The sequence below is a fragment of the Musa acuminata genome, chromosome BXJ1-5 (genome assembly GCF_036884655.1).
Source record: "Musa acuminata AAA Group cultivar baxijiao chromosome BXJ1-5, Cavendish_Baxijiao_AAA, whole genome shotgun sequence".
Classification (NCBI taxonomy): domain Eukaryota; kingdom Viridiplantae; phylum Streptophyta; class Magnoliopsida; order Zingiberales; family Musaceae; genus Musa; species Musa acuminata.
Window position 1 is genome coordinate 9,918,075 of NC_088331.1, and position 22,346 is coordinate 9,940,420.

Sequence of the window (22,346 nt, forward strand, 5' to 3'; positions counted from 1 at the left end):
ATAAATATTATGATACTAAATCAGATTAATTATAAAAAATATATAATTAACCGATAGTTCTTGATATTGATAAATATGATAGTGAGCTACAACGTAGAAGAAGAGAATATAAACTCGTTAATTGTTAGAAAGAATGAAATTGTAATAATGTAGAAGAATTTATAGATTAAGTGTTAAGAATTATGGAAAGTATCACGTTTTCGAACCCAATTTGGTGGGTTGAGGACTTCTGTAGCAGATAACTAAAAAATATACATCAGATATGTGTCATTTTCCCCTTCATTTTACCACAATCATCCAAATGAAAGTGAAAAATTAAATGCCGAATTCCATATTCATGGGGTTTTGGGATATTCTTTTTCCGGCAGGCGTGCTATTGTATACGAACAATCTATCATATGGTCATGCATGTCACGTTGCGTTCGAAACAACCAAAGAAGAGAGTTCTCGCAGAAGTCATCGAGCCCGCAAAGAATCATGCATTTCTCCCTCTTAATTTCTTTAATCAACTCTTGTCACGTACTTTAGAGTTCAATTTAGCCACAAACTTTCTATTGAGCCGCTTATTGTTTGGTTCGCTACTTATCAGACAATATTAGGTGCCTTCACACGTTCCCTTGGTGGAAGCAATGGCCACGTATTTCTGATTACGTATTACTGCTTGGAAGTTACATATATGGATTAAATTCTCTTGTAACCGTTAGCCTCAAATTTGAATTAATATTTACAGATAAATAGCATAGATCTTAAATCCTCAAGCTATCAAAAAGGATACTGGTTTTTTTTGCCATGGATAGACAAAATCAATTAGTGTTGGTTTGTGGGAGCAAGACTTTGGTGTGCTGAATCGCCAATAAGAATGAGAGCCCGAAACTGATGGCAAGGAGGTAACAATAGTGAAGTAAATAATAGGAATACTAAGGATCCTGGTTGGTATGAAATGATCGACATTTATTTATCCGTATGATCTGGAATAGTGTATCGCATTATTCTGATAAGATCCAAAGTTGCATAGTAAAACTGTCGTGCGTGTCCATCACACAGTCAAACCATCCGCGATTATTTCACAAAAGACTTTGCAGTCGGATAGGCGAAGCAGTTAAAGATTTCTTTCTTCCAAATCCCGGTTATCGATATTTTTTCCATATTATTCTCAACCTTTAATATCGCTTCTATTTCTCTCCCTTCTTTTCTGCGTGCGTGGGGCCCGTCTGTATTAACGACTTCACCGAGAACGTTCTCCACCCCCGCTTCTTCTTCTCTCCTTTAGCATAAGCCTTCTCAAACCCCTCTCTCTCTCTCTCTCTCTGTCTCTCTCTCTTTGTGTGTGCGTTCCTCTCTGCATCAATGGGGTCGGAGGGGAAGATTAAGGGGAGCGTCCTGGTGACGGGTGGGGCGGGCTTCATCGGCAGCCATACCGTGCTGCAGCTTCTCAAGGAGGGATTCTTCGTCTCGATCATCGACAACCTCGACAACTCCCTCGAGGAGGCTGTCCACCGCGTCCGCGTCCTGGCCGGCCCCCACCTCTCCCAAAACCTCCGTTTCCATCTGGTGATCCCCTTGTCCTTTCCTTTTCACCGGTTCCTGTACTATGGGTTCAGGAATTGTTACTGGATCGTGTTTCTGATTGGATTCTTTTTCTTTCCTGGCAGGGAGATATCCGGAGCAAAGACGACCTGGAGGAGGTTTTCTCTAAGTCGAGGCAAGATCTTTCCACTCTTTCTGGTGACCAAAATTTTATTTTCGTCAGCTAATCGTTTGCTTAAATTATACTTACTGCATTGTCAATGCCAAATTTCATTGAAAATATTCGACACCTGAAATTGTGATTCTCTGAAATATCGGAATGCCAAAGCTTCATATTCATTGTCTTCTCCTACATGCAAAGCCGGATATTACGTTAGGTTTAGGATAGGAAAGAAGGTGCGGATTGTTAACCGTATTTTGATTTTGGAAAATTAGAGACAGCAGACATGCTCACTCGAGATTAGAATGATGTCACTCAGCTTAAACATCAGACACATTCACCAATATAAAAAAGAAAACAGTTTGCCTACAACAGATCATTAGGACGCCTAACTTGATCCTAGGAACAAAGGCCCACGAGTAGTTCTGCCTGGCCACTTGACTGTGAAAATCAATCAGCAGCACAACCTGAAACAGTCTTGCATGAACTTTCCAAGTTGAAAGCCTAGGTTGGGATTGTGCAGCCTCTCCGAGTTGTACCCCTACTAAGGCCTAAGTGAAATTCGATCCTAGACTCATGTATGTTCGGGGCTTTGTTGATTCTATCATTGACCAAAATAATTTATCGTTGGATATCCATCCATGTCTGTGGGTCACACACTCACAAGCTATAAACACAAATTTAAATTCTTAAGCGAGAGAGCTCTTCATGTAACTCTATTTTTCAAAAAGTAAACATTCTAGTAATTTTAAAATACATATACAGTAACCCATCAGAACTAATTTCTACTACAAGTCCCTTTCTTGCCATATCTCATCACATTCGAGTGGAAATTCTGTCTGATGCTACTCACATGATTCTATCAGTGGAAATAGTGATTGACATGCTCTATATCAATTTGACAAAAAGCTATGATATCCTTTTATTTAAGTGTTCTATCTTATTGTTTTTTAATTTTTGGGACATTCAGACCAACATAACATGCTTTGTATTTTCATGTGTAGTTATGATGCAGTAATTCATTTTGCGGGGCTAAAGGCAGTCGGTGAGAGCGTTGCAAAGCCCAGTCTTTACTATAACAACAATTTGATTGGCACCCTAAATTTGTTTGAATTTATGGGTAAATATGGTTGTAAGAAGGTTTGTTCTTGCAGTTTACTTGACAGTTTTTCTCTAAGAAGTAATCATATTTTACATACTGCAAGACACACCATTGCTAATATAGGGAACTACCATATTGAATTGCATTCACCGAGTTATGCTTTCCAGATATTATTGACTTTGAACATATGTGGTCATTTCATAATTTCATTGATTTACCAATTAGTATTTTCAATTATGTTTAATTTTATACACAAATTGCCTTCTAGAAAGTGAACCAGGCAATTATGATCTGAATAATCACAAAGCTCCAAATCATAAGTCAATCAGCAATGACAAAATCAATCAAGTTTATTTTAATGATTTAATCAATGTTTTCATGAGAAAACCTTCTATATTAATTATTTGAAGTGAGCTCTAAGAGATTAAAACTGTAGTTACATAATCATTGATCTTTTATAAATCCAAATGTCATGTTTGCTCTTATATCACCATAAACAGCAAACACCAAGATCTTTTCTTATGAGATACCAAAGATCTGTGTCTTGGCTAGGATCATAAAGCATTTGGTACCACCCTAAACAGAGATCTTTTTTCTTACAAGGTACCAAAGATTTGAGCCTTGGATAGGATCATACAGTGTATGTTGCAAACTATTGAGATTATTGATGATTTATTGTAGGAATTAGAAAGAGTTGTGATTTGTTCTCTGGATCTTCCTTTCACTTTTAAGGGGCGGAAGTTTTGCTTCGTGCAATATGGTGGGCATTCAAATATTAAGGATGACAATATTATGAAGTGAACATCCGAACATCCGAAGATTTTTTAGCTAGGGGCTTATTGTGGCAGCATAAGTTTCATTTTCTCATTCGTCATATATATCATTCTAGGGTCATTTTTCTCCATTTTCTTTCCTAATAGTAGATTGCCCAGTTCTAATATGTTCTATCCTTAATTTGCAAGTATAGGTTTAATAGGTTCAACATGTGTATAAAACAATATTCAGCAATCATATAGTTGGATATCGGCACAAGTCATGCTATCAGCCTGTAGTGTGGCCAACAGCATATCAAATGAGAATGGCACACAAAACTTTAAGATATATACAAATAGTCAATATAATTATTATCCTTTTCATTTGAATTGCAAACATTATTGACTTGGTTTCTTGAGCTTCTTCTAAGCTTTTGTAAGTTATTTTTTTTGTAAATGAAGATGGTCTTTTCCTCATCTGCTACTGTCTATGGGCAACCTGAAAAAATTCCATGTGTCGAAGACTTTAAGCTAAAGGCGATGAATCCATATGGTCGAACTAAGGTAAGTGCCATTTTTTAGTTTACGAATTCTGAAACAATTCATGCATGTGTATATATAAGAAGTCCCACAAATTTATTGTAATATGTACTCTAGTGTAGGTTTTCTAAACACTTGTTCAGGTCCTAACTTAGTTGTTCTTTTTTATCAGCTTTTTCTGGAAGACATAGCCCATGATATTCAAAAGGCTGATCCAGAATGGAGAATTATACTTCTAAGATACTTCAATCCCGTCGGTGCTCATGAAAGTGGTTTAATTGGTGAAGATCCCAAGGGCATTCCAAACAATCTTATGCCTTATATTCAGCAAGTTGCTGTTGGCAGGTTACCTGTGTTGAATGTGTATGGCTATGATTATCCAACCAAGGATGGTAGTGCGGTAAATACTCTGCTGTGTTTGTGCAACTAATTTCTTTATGCTTGTAAACCATGTAGAATAAGAAAATTGGAATTCTCAAAGCAGTGACATCAACCTTTTTCCTTTTGCGGGTCAGATTCGAGATTATATACATGTCATGGACTTGGCTGATGGTCATATAGCAGCTCTTTACAAAGTAACTACAGCAGAAAACATCGGTATACATCTACTTCCTCATGCAGTATCATGCGATATTTAATCCACAACGTTTTATCAAAGCATCAAATTGACTCTTTTATCTTTTTCAGGTTGTGTTGCATACAATTTGGGAACTGGGCGTGGCACATCTGTCCTTGAAATGGTCAATGCATTTGAAAAAGTAGTTGACAAGGTTAGGATGACTTTTAATTTCATCATGATCATAGACTGGTCAGATAAGATATTGATTGGTTTCCACATCATATTTCAGAAAATCCCCATCAAGTTATGCCCCAGGAGGCTCGGCGATGCTACAGCCGTCTATGCTTCTACAGAGAAAGCTCAGAAAGAGCTAGGCTGGAAGTAAGTACCTTTTTTATACATTGGTGGTGACTCTTGTTGTTTCACCTTTTAATTTGTCAAATACTAGTCTGAATAATTCATCTGTTTTCATAGTTAAAAAGTATTATAGTTGTTGATACATCCGTAGTGTCATGGAATTAGATTAACATTTTGTTTCTCCACAAGGCTGATGTGTTGGTATCTTACACCTATTTCAGAGCGAGATATGGCATAGAGGAGATGTGCAGAGACCAATGGAATTGGGCAATCAAGAATCCTTATGGCTACAGGCCTCGACCTTGATCGATCAGATACGATGGATTATCTTTTGACAAGTACCCACCACCTTCTGTTTCTTGATAACGTGGAATGTAAATATTTAGCTCAGGTTAGATTTTGGTAAGAAGACAGTTAGCAAACCTGAGTTGAAGCTCCTTTAGTTTTCGCTGTTTCTTCACCAGCCATTCCCAAGACTCTAATAAACTTATATTTTGGAATTATTCAGACCTAATCTCAGCCATTATAGTTAGATTTCAGTCACAAATTTTCCATTCTGCATCGGTGGCCGATTGGGAGTTGCCAAATATTTGATCATTGTTTATCCAAAAAGTTGGCTTTCTCTTTTTAATCAATCACCAAAGTAATCACTCTAAACTACAGCTTTACCTTTTGTACTGCTCTGTGAACTTACACGTGGGGAGACTCCAATTAAATCACTAGCCCGTGCATAGAAAGCCATCCGGTGTAGGATTGTGAAGTGGAAGTGACGTACTAATTTTCTTTTCGTAATCTTTGATTAAGTATTTCGAGAATAGAGAAACAATAAAATGGATTCTTTCTCCAAGATCAATTTATTTAAAGTTGTTAGACTCCAAGATTTGGGACACTGTTATCAGTAGTTCATTGAGCTGTCTATGACTCGACCCATATCGAACCCATCGGGAAGCCAAACCCAATTAGACTCGGTTAGCGGTTGATGGACCTTTTACGACCTTCACTTTAAGCAAGCATATCTGCCCGGTCGTAGCGAAACATCGGGTCTTCGGCCACAGGGTGGGACGCGAGGGGCTGATGATGAAGGCCCTTTGCATGCGCCTCTTCCACCTTGGCCTCCCCGCCCATCGCCCCCGGCGACCTCCTCCTCGCCTCCTCCGGTCCCGGCGGCCTGTCCACCGTCGACGCCATCTGCGGCGTCACTGCCCGCCCGGGCTTCCGATGTTCAGGTCATGACTCGGGGAAATGTTCGGGATGTTTTTGGTGATTTTAAGTTACGATGTCAACACCTCCTTCTCCAAAAAAAAGTTGCATTTGTCTTTTTTTTAAGAAGAAATGTCCGGTTTTTGACAACTCGATCATGTCTGATTTTGTCTAAGGATGCTTTAGTCAGTGAGGTGAAACGGATTTAACGAAATCTCATATTAGGCTTTAGTCGGCGACTCCACTCGAAAGCCCATAAATGGTATCTCATATTAGGCTTTTTTAGTAGGGAGATATCGTTGTTGTAAGATAGTATTAATACTACTCTTTTATATTACTTCTTATCTTTTTTATGTTTGATTCTCGTCCAAAATTTTATCGATTGGTCGATATCGTTATATGTTCAATATGGATTGATCTATGATTATATTATATGCTAAAGAGATATCTACCATCATAAATTTAGTTAATATTATTTTAGTATAGGTTCACGGCCCTTAGAGCGAAGACAAAGTCCTTAGTAAATTATGTATGCGAAGAAGTCATTAAGATATGATCATTAGTCGAGAGTTTAAATTTTTAGAAAAGATCAAAGTAAATGATATTGACAGAATTATTTGTATTAATCATAACTCACATCACGCGAGCATTGATTATCCTTATAGATACTATCAAGGTATCATTATTATTTGTGTCAATGTACTTTATCTCTTCCTCCTTGAAGGCTATCACCAGGTCACCTTCTGTCCTTAAGTGCTTCACAATGGTAGCTTAGGCCTATGCTTTACAACTCGAAGAGTTGTCTCCCCATAAAGTGGATTCACCAATGATGACATCAATCTATCTCTCCACTAATCCCTGAGGTCGAGGTGACGGTTCTCGGTGCTTACAAACGAATCACCCAAGGTGTCTCTGACGTTTGAGTTCTTCGATCTACTTTTTCAAGTTACAATAATATTCAGTGTCATGGTTGTAATCTTAGTGGAACTATTAATATTTGGACATATCTCTTTTCACCATCAGAGTCTTCATGGGTGAGAGTCTTTTAAGAACCCCTTCTCTTTTATCTGTAGAAAAACTATAGTTCTAATTATATTCAGGAGAGTCAGTTCGAACCTTGGGCGAGGTAACTCGGGTTATTCATTTCTCCTTCGTCATGGTGACCTTAGGGTACTACACTTCGGCCACTTACATGACTCTTCATGCTGTCTCTTTAAAATATCATTGGTGCCATCATTGATTGTCTCTTTATCAATGATTAAAATAGATGAGAGAGCTTGAGTTTCATCATGAATGTTTATATTATGAGTCACTGATGGGTATCTATCATGCTTTGGATTTCATTAGTGAACCAAGCAAGGAAGTTTGCAATTGTTTCCTCCTCCCCTTGCTCGAGTCCAAGAAGCGTCGTCATTAATGGCCTCGAGTGCACATTTCCGAGATAGTGAAGTTCGAACTCCCTCGTGAGCTAGGCAAAAGAATTTGTGGAAAGCAACTCCAGGTGGGCGTACTATTCTCATGCTAGGCCTTTTAATGTGATCAGAAAGGTATGACACATTAAGGCATTCGAAGTGTCATACAATGACATTTGGGCATGGAAGGTTGCAATGTATTCTATCGGGTTGGCACTACCATCGAATGTCTCTAACGACGGGAGGCAGAAGTTCGTTAGAAATGGTTCCTCCTATATTTTTTGGATGAATGACAACCCTAAGGTAGATGGGTCCATATATAAATAAATAAATAAATGGTTACTTCCCCTCTTGAATGAAAGTATTATGGGTCGGGAGCAAAGCTACCTCTCTCAAGCATTTATTGAGAGGGTTGACAAGCGAATGTTCCTACGACATTCGATCTTTCTAATGTGACCAAAATATTTTGAAGGAAGAAGTTGGTCTGAGGTGCCTCCAAGGTGAAAAGACCTAACTCACGAGGTGCCACACACACAAAGATTGAGGTCGAGAGTTTTTCTGATCTAATCTTTTTGACATCCAAATTAATAACTCAAGGTATATGAGTGTGAACTCGAGTAGGCAAAAACGATAATCCTTCCTTTCTTTGTATTGAAAAGGATAAAATATTTTATAAAATATTATATAAGAGGTAATCTCTAATTGTCTTCAATAATTTTTTCTTAACTTTTTATCCACGTGGAGTACAAGGATGGACAGTTCATAATCGTCTTCTTTAGACCCTTGTTCACGTAGCTAGTCGAGTGGTAAGTGATCTCAATTTTCTCTTTTCGCCCTAGATATATGTGAAATGATGATTAATTAGTGATATACTCCTATCAAATTTAAATTAATTTTAAAATCTAAAACGCTTCTAATATTATTACAATGATATTAAATTTTATAGGATAATAACATTAGTTGAAATTTCCATTAAGAACTAAGGAGATCACTCAACGAAGGAAGAAGATTAATAACGTACAATCGCCGTTTGTGGCGAAAGAAAAGTCCTTTTTGGGGTTGCGAGGATAAGGTATGAGCGGCGACGGCCACACCTCCGCTGCCGCCATGGCGGCCCAGATCTGCGACCAGATCCGATCCGTCTTCTCCTCCCCCCGTCCGCCCCTTCCACCGGCGCTCGACGTTCTGGTGGCGGAGGTCTCTGCCACCGCCGCCGCCAACGGGAGGGTCTTCGTTCACGGGGTGGGCCGCGAGGGGCTGATGATGAAGGCCCTCTGCATGCGCCTCTTCCACCTCGGCCTCCCCGCCCACGTCGTCGGCGACGTCACCACCCCTCCCATCTCCCCCGGCGACCTCCTCCTCGCGTCCGCCGGCCCCGGCGGCTTCTCCACCGTCGACGCCATCTGCGGCGTCGCCAAGTCGGCCGGCGCCCGTGTGGTCCTTCTCACCGCGCGCCCGGGCTCCGGGAGCGGCGCGAGCCGGTGCGCCGACGCCGTGGCCTACATCCCTGCCCAGACCATGGCGGACGATGAGGAGGCGGGCGGTGGTCTGTCACAGGCGGTGAGGTTGCCGATGGGGAGCTTGTACGAGGGGGCGATGTACGTGCTGTTCGAGATGGCGGTGCTGCGGCTGACGGATGCACTGAAGCAGACTCCCGCCCAACTCCGGTCCCGTCACACCAACCTCGAGTAGTGGCAGCAGCAGCTAAGTGGAGAAGAACGTTTCCGTAAAAAATAAAAAATAAAAACGTTTCTGATGATGATGTTTCAGGAAACGCATGTTTTATAAAACATGTAGTCTCGAAGAACACCGTTGTATTATTGCCTGCAGCCCAAGAAAACACTAAATCGCTGTCATCTATGAATCGCTCTTTTAATTATTGGATTACGGTAACAACGTACGGAGATGGAGTATGTTCACCGCGATGTGTATAAGACCGTGAATTTTAGACGATTATGATCCGATATGATGTGTTTTGGGCCACTTTTATCGCCCGATAATAAACGACAAGAGTAGCTAAATTCCAGGCACCTTCCATTGCAAGGATGGAGTCTGGTCACCGCGCGTCAGAGTAAGTTGGTGAACTTTGGACGATTATGGACCGATATAATTTTTTTCGGGGCACTTCGACGCCCGAGTTGAAGACGGTAAGAGCACCAAAAAGTCCGGACACGTCCTTCCGTCGGAGTTTGGTCACCGCGCCACGCGGTACGCTTAGCAGAATAAAGCTCAATAATTACTATGGTCTAACTTAACGATTCCGTTATAAACTTCACGGCGGGTCAGATTTAAATTAATAAAATCTAAAATATCCTTCTCATTCTCAAATATATGTTTTCTACATGTCAATTAGAGTTTTGACATCATTGTGCCAACAATTAACTAAAAATTTCTAATATCGTAGCAAAATATAGCTAAACTTAAATGTAGGAGGATAAATTATAAAATGATTAACTTTAGAGGAAAATTTATCCGTGTAATTTTGCCTAATATTTTTTTTTTTTAACTTAGAGACCCTTATAATGTCTGATTTTGCGACAAAAGAGAAATATAACAACAAACAATAAGCTGTGTCAAAGCACATTTAGATCATCAAACACTGCATACAATGAAATTTCGGCAACACTTGGATTAACCTCATAATGTGAATGTACAACAACTGGTAAGTGATTTATCATCATCCATCACATGGTACAAACATATATCTCTGAGAAACTAATGCTTCTCCTGCGATACCCTGAAGCCTCCTTGAAATGTACTAAAAAATTCTCGAGGTTCTCCATAACGATAGGAAAAACAAGTGGGCAGATTTCTGCCTTACCGCAAAATAAAAATCTCCTTCAAATATGTTTGTCTTCCTACGAATCAGATTGATGTCCGATCGTCAGTCACTTCAGGGCTACAGACATGCTAAGGATGTTGTAGATGTCATGCGATCCACTTTTGAGTTCTTCAGAGTACCAGCAGATTTAATGTTATGGTCATCGACTGCACGTCACATGCTCAGGAATTAGGCGTCGTACCAGTTCAGGGGAAGCAACTTCTAGCTCTGCAAACATATTTGGATGAGTTATTGACAGCTTTCCCCAAGAACCCAGTGAAAAGGAAAGCAGGGCACTACCTTGAGTTGTGAAGCTGAACAGAGGAGGAAGGGGGTTTCCATTTGGCAAACGTGTGTTAGGGTCTCTCAGCTCATCAAAGAATGGATGAGCACAGGCCTCCAGCTGCAGCATCGATGAAAAAAAAAATGCAAAATGATGACTAAATAAATGCAACATCATTGATTAGAATGTGAACAATGCAGAAAAAGTCACAAGCCCTAGACAGATTCAAACTCTAGACTTAGTGCAAAACACTAATTACTTTGTTCAAGAGTACTTACAGATGTAAAACGCAAATTAGGCGAGTACTGAAGCAGCCTCGATACAAGATCAACTGCTTCAGGAGGTATCCACTTGTGGAAAAGCTGCAAAGGCATTATGATTTAATCATTTGTATCTATTAAATGATTTCCAATAATATATGTTACCTTGACTAACCTTGTGCCAAGGATGAGCTTTTATCTGAGGGAATTTGAATTCTGTGCAATTTGGATTCATACACTTGATTTCTTCTCGTGTTGGGGTGCCTAAAATCTGCACAGCAACAACAATCATATAGAATTAAGATTGAGTGGATAAAATGTTACTGGAGCAAGATGCACATGCACCATCTATGGATACAGGACCTTAATGATTTCCACCAGCTGATCAACACCACTTTCCCCAGGAAATAAAGGCTGCACCAACAATGATGATACATTTTCAGTAAGAAGGTATCTACATAAAAGATACAAAACAAAGAAACTATAGAAGCATAATATGAACTACAAGGTATTATCATGGATGATGAAATAATGGAAAAGAATGTCAGAAAGGTTTTCCCAAATTAAAAAAAAAAAAACTAATTAACTACTACCATGATATATTTAACCTTTTAGGGGATATGGCTAAAAAAGGGTAGCATCTTGCTCAAGGCTCCCGCCAATATATACATATCCTTACCTTCACAACCCAAGAAGCTATTTCTCATTGCCCTATTTATGCCTTTAATATGAAGATTGCTCCATATATCTGATCTTGTCATTTCCCTTTTTCCAAGAAGTACAAATGCACCCTAAGGGTGTTTTCTTTTTTGTAGTTCCTTAATCTAAATTATAACACAACTAACAAGCATTGATGATGCCAATAATATATGATAGAAAAATCCTATCTTTTTATTTGGCAGGATATACCTGATGTCAATTGGTTCAACAAGACACAACTGAACAGCATGTTTACAGTCAAACAACATGTTATCAGATCTACATCCACACCATTCATCCATTAAATCCCCATGCTGCTCAGGATCTTCCTCTGTACTCTATTAAACTTGAAGTTTCACAAAGTTAAGTCATTTGTTTTCTTCAAGAACAAGCCACATATAGCTTAAAAAGATAGTATTCAGTAAATTCTTTATCGTATGTGTGGTACCTAGATGGACAAAAAAACCTATGGAATCATCCAATGCCGGACTGCTTCATAAAATACATTTGAGTTTAACAACACCATGCTGTTTACCTGTCCTATGAGAAGCTCAGTTAACACACAACCAACAGACCACATGTCAATAGCTGTGGTATACTCTGTAGCCCCAAAAATAAGCTCAGGTGCCCTATAATACCGTGAGCAAATGTATGATATATTAGGTTCTCCTGGAACCTGAAATCGGATCATTAGATGTCAAAGATGAGAACAAATTCATCAAATGATCAATCATATTTTATGTGACCTACCAACTTTTTGGCGCTGCCAAAATCACAAAGTTTTAATTGATGAGTGTGAGGATTGACCTGCAAAATGAGTCAACAAAACAACAATAGTATTACGACATCAAAATTAACATCCATAAGTGTTTCTGAGTTTCACATCCTCACTACTCGAAACAAATCATTCTTGCAATCAAGCATTTCAAGTGCAAAGCACCATGCTGTGCCCATAACATGTCAACCCATCACATGCCTGCAACTGCTGGCCTGGCCTTTATTCTATACCAGCACTATATCAGCATCTCATTTGCACAGAGTGGAGCAACACTATTATGTGACAGCCTACATCAACAGGTTGGCTACTTTCCTTCCCCCATTGGAACTCTTAACTTACATAAATTAACTAGTAGGTGGTTTCCTAACAATAGAGTTGGTAGCATTCAAAAAGAGTCATTAAGTTGTCCTAACTGACTTTATACAGAAAATGTCAATGAAGATTCGACGAAAAAAAAGAAGAAAGAGACATATCAAGTTTCGAAGAAACATATCACATCTTGGAATCAGCATACTTCGATTAACTGTCAAATACAACAATGAACTAATCATTCAATAAACAATTATAATTCTAAGAATTTATGATCTAAGTTGAGGCTTAGCCACAGATATTTCATCCCCATGTATAAGATTAATATATCATGGTTCCTCCATATTCCATCATATTATATCTTCAACATCACAACATTATATCTTCACATAGAAGAGGTAAATCAACACTAAATTGCTTTAGCATCTAACGAAGAAAAGAAATTTCTCAAAGGATCTTAAAGAAAAAAAGATTATGAGAATCCCACCAACAAATTTTGTGGCTTAATGTCCCGATGGCACACCCCTGCGACATGATGAATATAAGCAAGTCCACGACAAATCTACACCATCAAATAAAAAATAATTATTTTAGTAAAGAAAGGACTATTAGCAGATGGTGGTGACCGTGAAACAAAGTTTGAAATATCAATATTCACCTGGTATGTATACAACTTAACATAAGTGAGAGGTACATGCTGGTTCATCCGGCTATAGTACTTCACGGTGCGATGAAGTGTCTCAGAGACATATTCAAGAACAAGGTTTAGGTAGATCTCATCTTTCTCAGTAGTCGAAAAAAAATAGTGCTTTAGCTGAACTACATTTGGATGGTCAAGTAAAAGCATAATCTGAAGTTCCCTGTTCTTGTATCTCTTGTCCTGTAAAACCTTCTTGATGGCAACTGCTTCCCCTGTTTCCACGCATTTAGCCTGCACCAGAAAAGTGCAATGAGAGACCACGATCATGTAAATTACAATTGAACAATATTAAATATTATGTTTTTACCAACCGAAGGACCAAAGTACCTGAAATACTACACCAAATGAACCAGTGCCAACAATACGTTCTGCCATATATGAGATTGTCTGACACACAGTAAATAAGTCACTAAGTTGACTAAGTTCTGGTTCCATCCAATCAATGAGAAAAAGTTAGATATTATGCAACCCCGACAGCATTCAAGAACATATAAATAAAACAAGTCAATGTAGAGACATGTCCTGAATTACAGAGCTACAAACTTAGCCATGCTCTAGGGAAAAGAATTGAATAAATTTCTAAATGCTAAGCCAAAAAGCTAGTTAGAAGTCACGGAACAAAAAATTATAGAAAGCTTAAATTAAAGAAAAATAATTGCATAAAGTTTTTTTTTTATGACTAGTACCAGCAGCAGCATACAGTCAAACTTTAATACTGAGCAAAAAGAAGCATGACTATAAACATCCACTAAGCTTAGAGAACAATGACATTAAATGGAAGAAAGAAGCAATGTTGTAGACCAATTTAATTTCAGAAACATAAAGGCACCTGTTTTGGCTGGCCATCCCGGCCACCAATTACTGTTGCAAGAATCTGTCCGGTCATAGTTCCTTTACCATTAATCATTGTCCCATCGAATTCCTGCAAGGGTAGTATGAACAATAAGAACTGGAATTACTAAAATGAACCAAAAAATTCACTTACAAATAGCAGGAATATTCTAAAGAAAAACAAAACACAGATCCAAACCGTCTCAATGTGGCCATCAGTTTTAATATCTCGGATTGTCATCCCATGCATTTCCCTCGGAAGTTGATCCATGGTTGCACCTTCAAATCTCGCAGGAGGTTCAGTGGTTAATGTGCTTGCATCAAAATTCAAATGAGATGAAGATATATGTAGATCCACGGTAGAAGCCACATCATCAACCATATGCTGCTCCACAAGAATTTCTCCTCCTCCCTCTTGATCAAACTTTGCTCTTTTGGTCGTTAAGTCCCCACCCTTATGAAACAATATAGTCTCACAATAACAGAACAGAATAAAATAAAAAGATAATATGGAAAAGAGATGCATACATGCAACATGGGTGTCTTTGCATAATTTGCAATTGCAGTACTAATTTTGAAGAAAATGCCTATAGTTATGTTTGAAGTAAAAGGAGGCTCAGACTGTATTGATCATCGGTGACCTTCAAGTCCAGAGATAGTTGTGTTTCAGTGAATCAGGATCACATAAATGACCAAATTGAGACATAGCTTGACCAAATATAACCAGTTATATTCCATATGTCAAGGATCCAAGAAAGAGAAGTTCACTTAATTGAAATTCACTTGGCCTACTCTTGCTCAACAATAGAAATCATTTCCGCTAGATCATTTTCGCTCAACTCAATATGCAACCTCAATAGAAATCATCTCCGCTAGATCATTTACCTGGTTGTTGCAAGAAATGGAGCCTTACCCCACAAACAGAGCCTTATCTCCACCAATGACAAGGCCACAGAGAAGCACAACAGAATGTTCCAACAAATAAAAAATTTCACTCCAAATGTTTGGCAACTTAGCAAGTCCAACCCAGTAAGAAGTCAAATGAGCTTCTGGTCTTGATTATCTAGCTTCGATTGTGAATAAGAGGGAAAGATCTGTGACTAACTGGTAAAAATAGAAGAACAGGCATGTTCCATAATGATCGAAAATGGCTTGGTTTGGTCGCAGGACTGTTAAGACTTCACTAACCCCAACTCAAAGGCATTTTGTTTTTCAGCCTGACTAGGTTAATTAAATGACCTCAACATTTAGTGAGAGCGAATCATTTGCAACAGGAAAATGTCAAACAAAGTGCCAGAAGTTAAAAATGTATTACTTTATGCTTGTAAAACTTGTGATCGGATTACGTTGTAATGCCTATAATGAATGATCATTGAAATGCTACATTGTGGCAAATAGCAACTTTAATGACGTGAACTTCGCCAATCTGGACATTCGTGGCAATTGGTTGGTTATCCCTAATTATTTTGTCTAACAGCAAATCACTAGCAACATTCTGGGCGTCTATAAACAACAAAAAAACTTTAAATTACACCAAAACAAACAGAGCTAAAGATTTCCAGAAAACACCAGCAACATGGATGAATCCCCATTAATCATTGCACTCAAAAGAAAGAATGAGTAGATTCGAACTGAACGTAAGCCGGACCAACCACACCGAGGAATCAAGAAGAGAAAATAGGAGTAAATTTGTGATAGTTAGGAATCTCACGGGATCCGAGACCGAAGACCGCCCCGAAGCAATGCTCTTCAGCCGCCGCATCATGTGCATGTTTCGGCCCGCCGTCCGAGATTTCGAAACCCTAATCACCGGCCTCGACGAGAGCTCCTCCCCTCCCCTCTCTTCTCCTCCATCCGCATTGGATTGGGAAGAAGAAAAAGAAGAGACGGGAAGACGAGAGAAGAAGAGAGAGCGAGAGAGAGCGAAGGGGGGGAGGGGAACAGAATGCAACACCCAGTTCCTCCTCCCTGTCCTTCCTCCTGTCTCTCTCTGTCTCTCTCTCTCTGTGGTACTTTGTTTTTGTTTTTTGTTTTGTGCCTTTTGTTTTAAGATCCGAATTCGCGGTCGACGGGGTTGGAGGTCGAACCCACGTGGCATCGAACATGGCCGTACACCTTTCGGTTGATCGAGATCGGACGGTCAAACGCTGGGTTCGTGGTCTTCGTTTTTATTACTATTCTTTTTTTCTGCTTCCCTTGTTATATGATTTGAAACGCGCGAGTCGCGCTCCGCGACTCGTTTTCGGTAGCGGATTGTAGGAAACGATTTCTGTGACCAAAAAATATTTTGCTGCCAGTAACTTCATGCTTACAAAAAAATATGTATACGAACGGCCGTATCAACTGCTACTTGAAAGGTGGTTGTGAAATGGTTGCTAATTTGGCTGTGTCATGTGTTATCTGATAGTAAGGGGAGAATTACAACAAGGTGTCGTGGTGTAGTTGGTTATCACGTCAGTCTAACACACTGAAGGTCTCCGGTTCGAGTCCGGGCGACGCCAATTTATTATTTTTATTTGTTTTATTTTCGATTGATTTCGTGAAATGAATTAATAATTAAGATTAAAAAAAGAAAAAAAAAACCCTTGAGAAGAGCTTTGGTGATGGAAAGCTATGTTTGACCTTCCGACAAGTGCGGATAGTCTCCCCAAGTGGATGAAATTTATAATAGAGCTTTCTCAATGTCCAATCGAAAAGATTTCCTGAACGTCCATCCAAAAGAAAAGGACGACTTAAGTCTTCAGTCGCCATTTCTTTCATCAGAAGGGCAATTTACCAAACAAAAAGCTAGCCACTGCACCACCGACGGGCTCGATTGAAATGGACAGGCAAGGAATAGACATCAATCACTTCCTGATGTGTCAACTTGAGAATCTAGTGCCAGGCATGACCGCCTGCAGCTCATTTTTGGACAGGAATCCAATCTCTTTCTCGCGCTTACTGCGAAGAGCCGTCTCACGGTAGGGCGTGTATGATGAAGACCAGTGAGGGTAGAAGTCTCCCTACCGGAAAAGCAGAAATCCATGCGTTCCCAATTCTTGCAAAGATTCATTCTGCTGACAACAATGTCAAGTCATTCTTCGGTTTTATGGGTAAAGATGAAGTAATGGCAACGCAAGGGGACGATAACTTTTCATCTCTGGTGTGATTTATATTAGACTCTGTCATCTATACAGGAGAGAGTACTTCTATCCAAAGGAGATGTCGAGCGAAGAAGAACAAGTTCTGCAACCTGTAAGCATTGGAATCAGACTGATATAAAAGAGAGATATTAAACACCAAACATTATGGATTCACTTCGCTGAATCCTACATTACAGCAAGACAGAAGCAATCAAAAGCTTACATTGGAGATCAGATTATCCAATTTGATCTTAGAATATGAACAGCAGAGAGTCGACGTTGTTAGATTTCAGCAGAGCTCTCTGAGGTAGATTTCATCAGATCCTAACGGGCATCCCTGACCTATCCAACCGGCCGGAGCCCGGGTAGGCCTTGATCGAGAAGTTGGCGTGCAGAGAAGAGGACCTCTGAGCCAATGGCGCCCAAGGATCGTGCCGGTCTGGCCTCTGCTTGGGCGCGCTGTGAGACCGCACCTTCGCCTTCGAAGACTCGGTGTTCGCCATGTAGTTGGGGTGGTCCGAGTAACCACAGCACAGGCTCTGAGAGCACTCGCTCTTCGAGGGCGTGAACGGCCCCTTCCTCGAGCTTCCAGGTCGCGACGAAGCAGAGCAGAACTGCGGGCTCTCCCCGTACTCGCCGGCCTCGAATGGAAGCATCAGGTGGACCATAGACTGCTGTCCAGGAAACGACCGCTGGGCCCCGGTGGATTCCATCGACGGCGAGCCGGGCAGGGTTACGAAGCTATAGCTGTTCTGATCAGAGGTTAGCGTGGAGGATGAGGAGTGGACGTACGTGTTCCGGCGCTTGTGATGGTACTGTGGCTTCCCAGGATCCACTTCCAGGATCTTAGCATTCTTCTCATCGTCCACCGAAGCACCAGCCCCCGTCTTCCTCGCGGATTCTGGGTCATCCCAGTACCGTTCCTCCACCCACTGATCCAACCAGTTCCATCCCGCAGTGTTTGCTCGGTCCCGATCACCACTCGCCGGCCTCCAAACAGTTCTCTGCAGACGAGAATAGCATGATTCCATCGATGTGCATCCTGTGGTGCAAGCTTGTAGGGTAAACAAGATCTACGCTTACAGCATGGCCTTCGCCGGGGGCCTTCTCGAACTTGCTCCTTTCCGACCGGAGCACGCGGCACGCCCGGGCGCGAGCTTGGACTCTCACCAACGCCTGCATGCATCGCAGCGTCTCGGCGGCCTGTTTCCTGACGATGTTGCCTCTGACCAGTGCTTGCAGCTTCACCAGCCCTTTCAGTGCCTTCAAGGCCTTCCTCGCCTTCACACCATCAACTTGTCAATTTACCAAACACAAGATTTCTCTAAAGAACAAAAAGGAAGCCGATTCCTTTGCGGAAGAAACCAGATTGAAGTTGAACCGCATCGAACCTATCCCACCAAATTGTCCTAAATGTGGTTCTCAAGTTTAATGGGTCGAATGGTCACTAGTAGGCAGGAGGAGAAGCAGCAGCATCAAAGAATCTAAACAAAAGCAGTCATTTCCAATGCAAACTGCAACAACCAAATAGAACAGAGGATACGGATCCCTCCCTATACAGTCAGGGAACCGATGAAATAGATGAAGCGGAAGGCCAAAAGAGTTCTCCATTCAAGGCAACAAGGGAGATAGCGACTACAGACTGAGATACATGGCAAATTTTAGGTGACAGGATCGGATCGAATCACGCAAACCAGCTCACTCCACCCAAGGCAGATGAAAAGCCCGCAAATCGATGCTTTTGGCGCTGCCCGGAGTGCCCAAATGGACGACGATTACGCGATTAAACGACTGCCGTCGCGAAGAATTACATCTTGCAGGTCTTCTGGGAAGCGATTCATAAACTAAGCTTTTCAAGATCAAAGATGATAAAAATCGAATTTGTAACAGCGGGCGGTGATTCAATGAGTTGAGGAACAGATTAGACCTTAAAATTTCGATTTTTTTTCCAGGTAATTTTATAGAATTGCCATCAACAAACACAGTTGGACTGCAATTGAAGAGATAAAGAAGGGGAGACTACCAACCAGATATCCCCGGAAAGCGGCCTGGATCTTGATCGCCGCCTTCTCCTCCCGCTTGCTGGGGGCAGCAGGGGTGAACCCCACGGTAGCCCTCCCGCTGCTGGTCAGCCGGACGACCGCTGCCGCGGCCTGCGCGGCGGCCACGGCAGCCTCCGCCACCGCCGCGGTGGCCGCCGCGACGGCGATCGCCCGCTTGTTCTGCTCCTCCTCGTCCGCCTCCCTGTACTTCCGCTCCTCCGTGACCGCCGCCGCCGTGTGCTGCCACCGACGGTGCTGGTGGTTGCTCCCCTTCTCCCGGAACGGCATCACGAAGCCCCATCTCCTCTTGTCCTTGGCCGGCCTGCCCTCCGCCGGGTATCCGCCGGGATCCGCCTTCTTCCCGCCGAAAAGGCGACGGAGCCACCTCGTGGTTCTCCCCATTCCCGCCCTCTTTCCCCCGCTCCTCCTCGACTCTTCCCCACGTTAACTCAATAGCTCATCTCCCCTACGACACGTCCATTTATCAAATTCTTCTATTTAAAAAAAAAAAGAGCGCGAAATTGAATCTAAAATAAATCGAAAAGGACACGTGTGAACGAGAGGGTTATTTTACTAATGGCTGTGGTTGATATAGCAACAACAAATAATTAGGCATTCTGCGGTATGGTTATTTTACTTTTATGCCCTTCGAGATCGTGGGCATTATGTTATTCTCTTTGTTCTTTTCATCCTTTGGATGGGACCCGCACGCTGTTGACCAATGGAAAGACGGACCCACGAATCATTTTGAATTCGAAGTTATGTTCGGTGTGTCGGCATACGATCAGGAAAACTGTTCAACGTGTGAGAAAACTCGTTTCCCGTCTCTCAAATGATAGATTTGAAGCATCGTGCGAGATCGGACGGTCAGTTGGACTCGATCGATGAGGACCCCGATGGGGCAGGGATGAGGTGGCAGGCGGATGGAGCGTCGGCTCTCGTGGACGCATCCCACCAACCATGCGACCGTGTTACACCGAACAGGAATATAGGACAGTGGGCGTGAGAAGGACGAGACCTGCGGTGCGGCCGCGTCTTCAATAATTGGTTAGGTAGCTTCAAACGAGCCAATCGCTCACCAGCTGATCCATGTCTCGCCCGCTGACGAGTCAAAGATGTGGGGACGACCTGTAACACGTCAAAGAGTTGTACGTAAGTTCTGGTCAATGGTGTGTCCCGGTCAAAATTGTTACATCTACACGTATTGCAGGATTCCTGAGGTCATACTGTAGAGTTGTAACTTGAGCATGGGATGCAAAGACCACATGCAAAAAATTATATGCTAAATAGGAAGATATCGGGATCATCATCATCATACAAGATCATCCTTTAATTAACTAGCAGGCAATAGAAATGTGCCAGACCCAATTTGGCATCATCAATTGGGCAATACTAATGATCTTACATATTACCACTGCCTTCGTCGCTTGGGGCACCCTATTCCAGATTGTATAACTCTTCAACCATACCAGCATCATAAACCATACTCGCACAAAAAATTTGAAGCCTTAGAACCTCATAATCAAAAAGTTCTATCAAGAATTATATATCATCATGGCACTTTTCCTGAGACTAATCAAGTTGTCATAATCTTTTCTATACGGAGGTTTGACACTCACTCTATTATCATTTCTTAATAGAAAAAAATGGATTCCCTAAAGTATCACAATAGTGATTTCATATCCTCATATACCTTTTGAATTATCCATGAATAATTTGTTTGCCTATTACAAAGCTCATCTCAATAAGACTATCAACAAGATAACTTGAACACCATAATTATATATTTCAAAGATACTTAAACATTGACCATCACTTCTAGCCTTATCATCATTACAATTTTTAGTCACCAACAAAATCCATTTAAACTAGGGAGTAATAAAACATTCAAATTTGGTGGTTTGCCAGCCTCATAGTTTTAAAAGGTTAATACTAGATCACACCTGATTCTCTTATAGACCTTAAATGCAAAGATTTTAAATCATCCAATCCAGCCACTCTGATTTTAAAGGTACAGCCACTGTGTACAGATCAGTAGAAATGAATGGATTTGTATATTGAATGATGACCTTGTGACATAATTTGTGCATACAGCACACACACATGATCATGCAAATGAATATCCAGCAATACATTTGCTTTGATGTTCCAAAGATACTCCAGGGATGAGGCCTAGTGCCCACAATAGAATGTTGCTGTTGCTAGAATGAATTTGAAAGTTCTGAAATAATGCAAAATTCAAATTTCAAGAAATTGCAAACTGTCATCCACCAAAGCAAAATTTATAATTTTATGAGTCATCAAGCAACAATTAATTTGGAGGTCAAAGAGCACTTTCAAGCACAAGTTTTCACTGAAGCAGTTACACTATAGAGTAGTATGTCAATCATAAATACATCAAGGGAAGTGCATCTGAACTCAAACATGTTTTACAGGAAGCAGTTGAGATTCTTGAATAGAGAAAAGCTTTTTAAATTTGATATTGTTTGCAAATTTCTAGAGAGGAAAGGCTCAAAAGATTGGAAGCAGTACATGTAGCCAACTCACTTGTATAGCACATATGTGAAATGCAGTTAAATATCAGGGTGGATACACAATCCATCTTGAATGATTCAATCATATAAACGCTTTGATGTCACGATTCAGCAATCCAAAAACTTTATTGGAAAGGTCAATTTTGATCATTGGTGCCATAGCATTTCATAGTCGTAGCCCTGAAAATAGTTCCAAAATATTCTTCTACATGCTTTGACAGAAAGTAAATAAACATGCATTGAGATTTGACAAAGCTAATTAAATAAGCTATGATCAACAAAAGAGGGCAAATGAAGCAGAAGTTTGTAGTAAAGCTGTGGAGCCTCTCACCTAGCACGGAGATCAACCAAGAAACTC

General features: G+C 40.8%; 4 protein-coding genes and 1 non-coding gene across 7 annotated transcripts; 3 read left to right on the forward strand and 2 right to left on the reverse strand.

Annotated features, from left to right (window-relative positions):
* Positions 1–892: 892 nt before the first annotated feature.
* LOC135674976 (bifunctional UDP-glucose 4-epimerase and UDP-xylose 4-epimerase 1-like) lies at positions 893–5,507 on the forward strand. The gene is made up of 9 exons (XM_065185238.1): positions 893–1,551; positions 1,653–1,702; positions 2,692–2,827; positions 4,004–4,105; positions 4,254–4,481; positions 4,597–4,678; positions 4,769–4,851; positions 4,930–5,021; positions 5,219–5,507. The coding sequence occupies exons 1-9, from the start codon at positions 1,348–1,350 to the stop codon at positions 5,301–5,303; spliced, it is 1,062 nt and encodes a 353-aa protein (XP_065041310.1). The 5' UTR covers positions 893–1,347; the 3' UTR covers positions 5,304–5,507.
* Positions 5,508–8,611: 3,104 nt separating this feature from the next.
* LOC135674977 (uncharacterized) lies at positions 8,612–9,469 on the forward strand. Its single transcript, XM_065185239.1, has one exon. The coding sequence runs from the start codon at positions 8,684–8,686 to the stop codon at positions 9,299–9,301; it is 618 nt and encodes a 205-aa protein (XP_065041311.1). The 5' UTR covers positions 8,612–8,683; the 3' UTR covers positions 9,302–9,469.
* Positions 9,470–10,178: 709 nt separating this feature from the next.
* LOC103984874 (shaggy-related protein kinase eta-like) lies at positions 10,179–16,289 on the reverse strand. Of its 3 annotated transcripts, XM_009402440.3 has the most exons (13): positions 16,002–16,289; positions 14,490–14,744; positions 14,289–14,381; positions 13,787–13,846; positions 13,418–13,690; positions 13,247–13,321; positions 12,423–12,479; positions 12,208–12,348; positions 11,337–11,387; positions 11,149–11,244; positions 10,992–11,075; positions 10,731–10,833; positions 10,179–10,658 (listed from the first exon to the last, which is right to left on the reverse strand). In XM_009402440.3, exons 1-13 carry the CDS (start codon positions 16,059–16,061, stop codon positions 10,591–10,593), a joined length of 1,416 nt encoding a protein of 471 aa, XP_009400715.2. In that variant the 5' UTR covers positions 16,062–16,289; the 3' UTR covers positions 10,179–10,590. The 3 variants fall into 3 exon arrangements, with proteins under 3 accessions (XP_009400715.2, XP_009400716.2, XP_018682279.2); XM_009402441.3 differs by lacking the exon at positions 13,787–13,846; XM_018826734.2 differs by lacking the exons at positions 12,208–12,348; positions 12,423–12,479.
* Positions 16,290–16,717: 428 nt separating this feature from the next.
* TRNAV-AAC (transfer RNA valine (anticodon AAC)) lies at positions 16,718–16,791 on the forward strand. Its single transcript has one exon. It is a non-coding gene; the product is annotated as a tRNA-Val (tRNA).
* Positions 16,792–17,543: 752 nt separating this feature from the next.
* Positions 17,544–19,898, reverse strand: LOC135673713 (protein IQ-DOMAIN 22-like). The gene is made up of 3 exons (XM_065182942.1): positions 19,440–19,898; positions 18,496–18,693; positions 17,544–18,416 (listed from the first exon to the last, which is right to left on the reverse strand). The coding sequence occupies exons 1-3, from the start codon at positions 19,854–19,856 to the stop codon at positions 17,730–17,732; spliced, it is 1,302 nt and encodes a 433-aa protein (XP_065039014.1). The 5' UTR covers positions 19,857–19,898; the 3' UTR covers positions 17,544–17,729.
* Between the last annotated feature and the right edge of the window lie 2,448 nt (positions 19,899–22,346).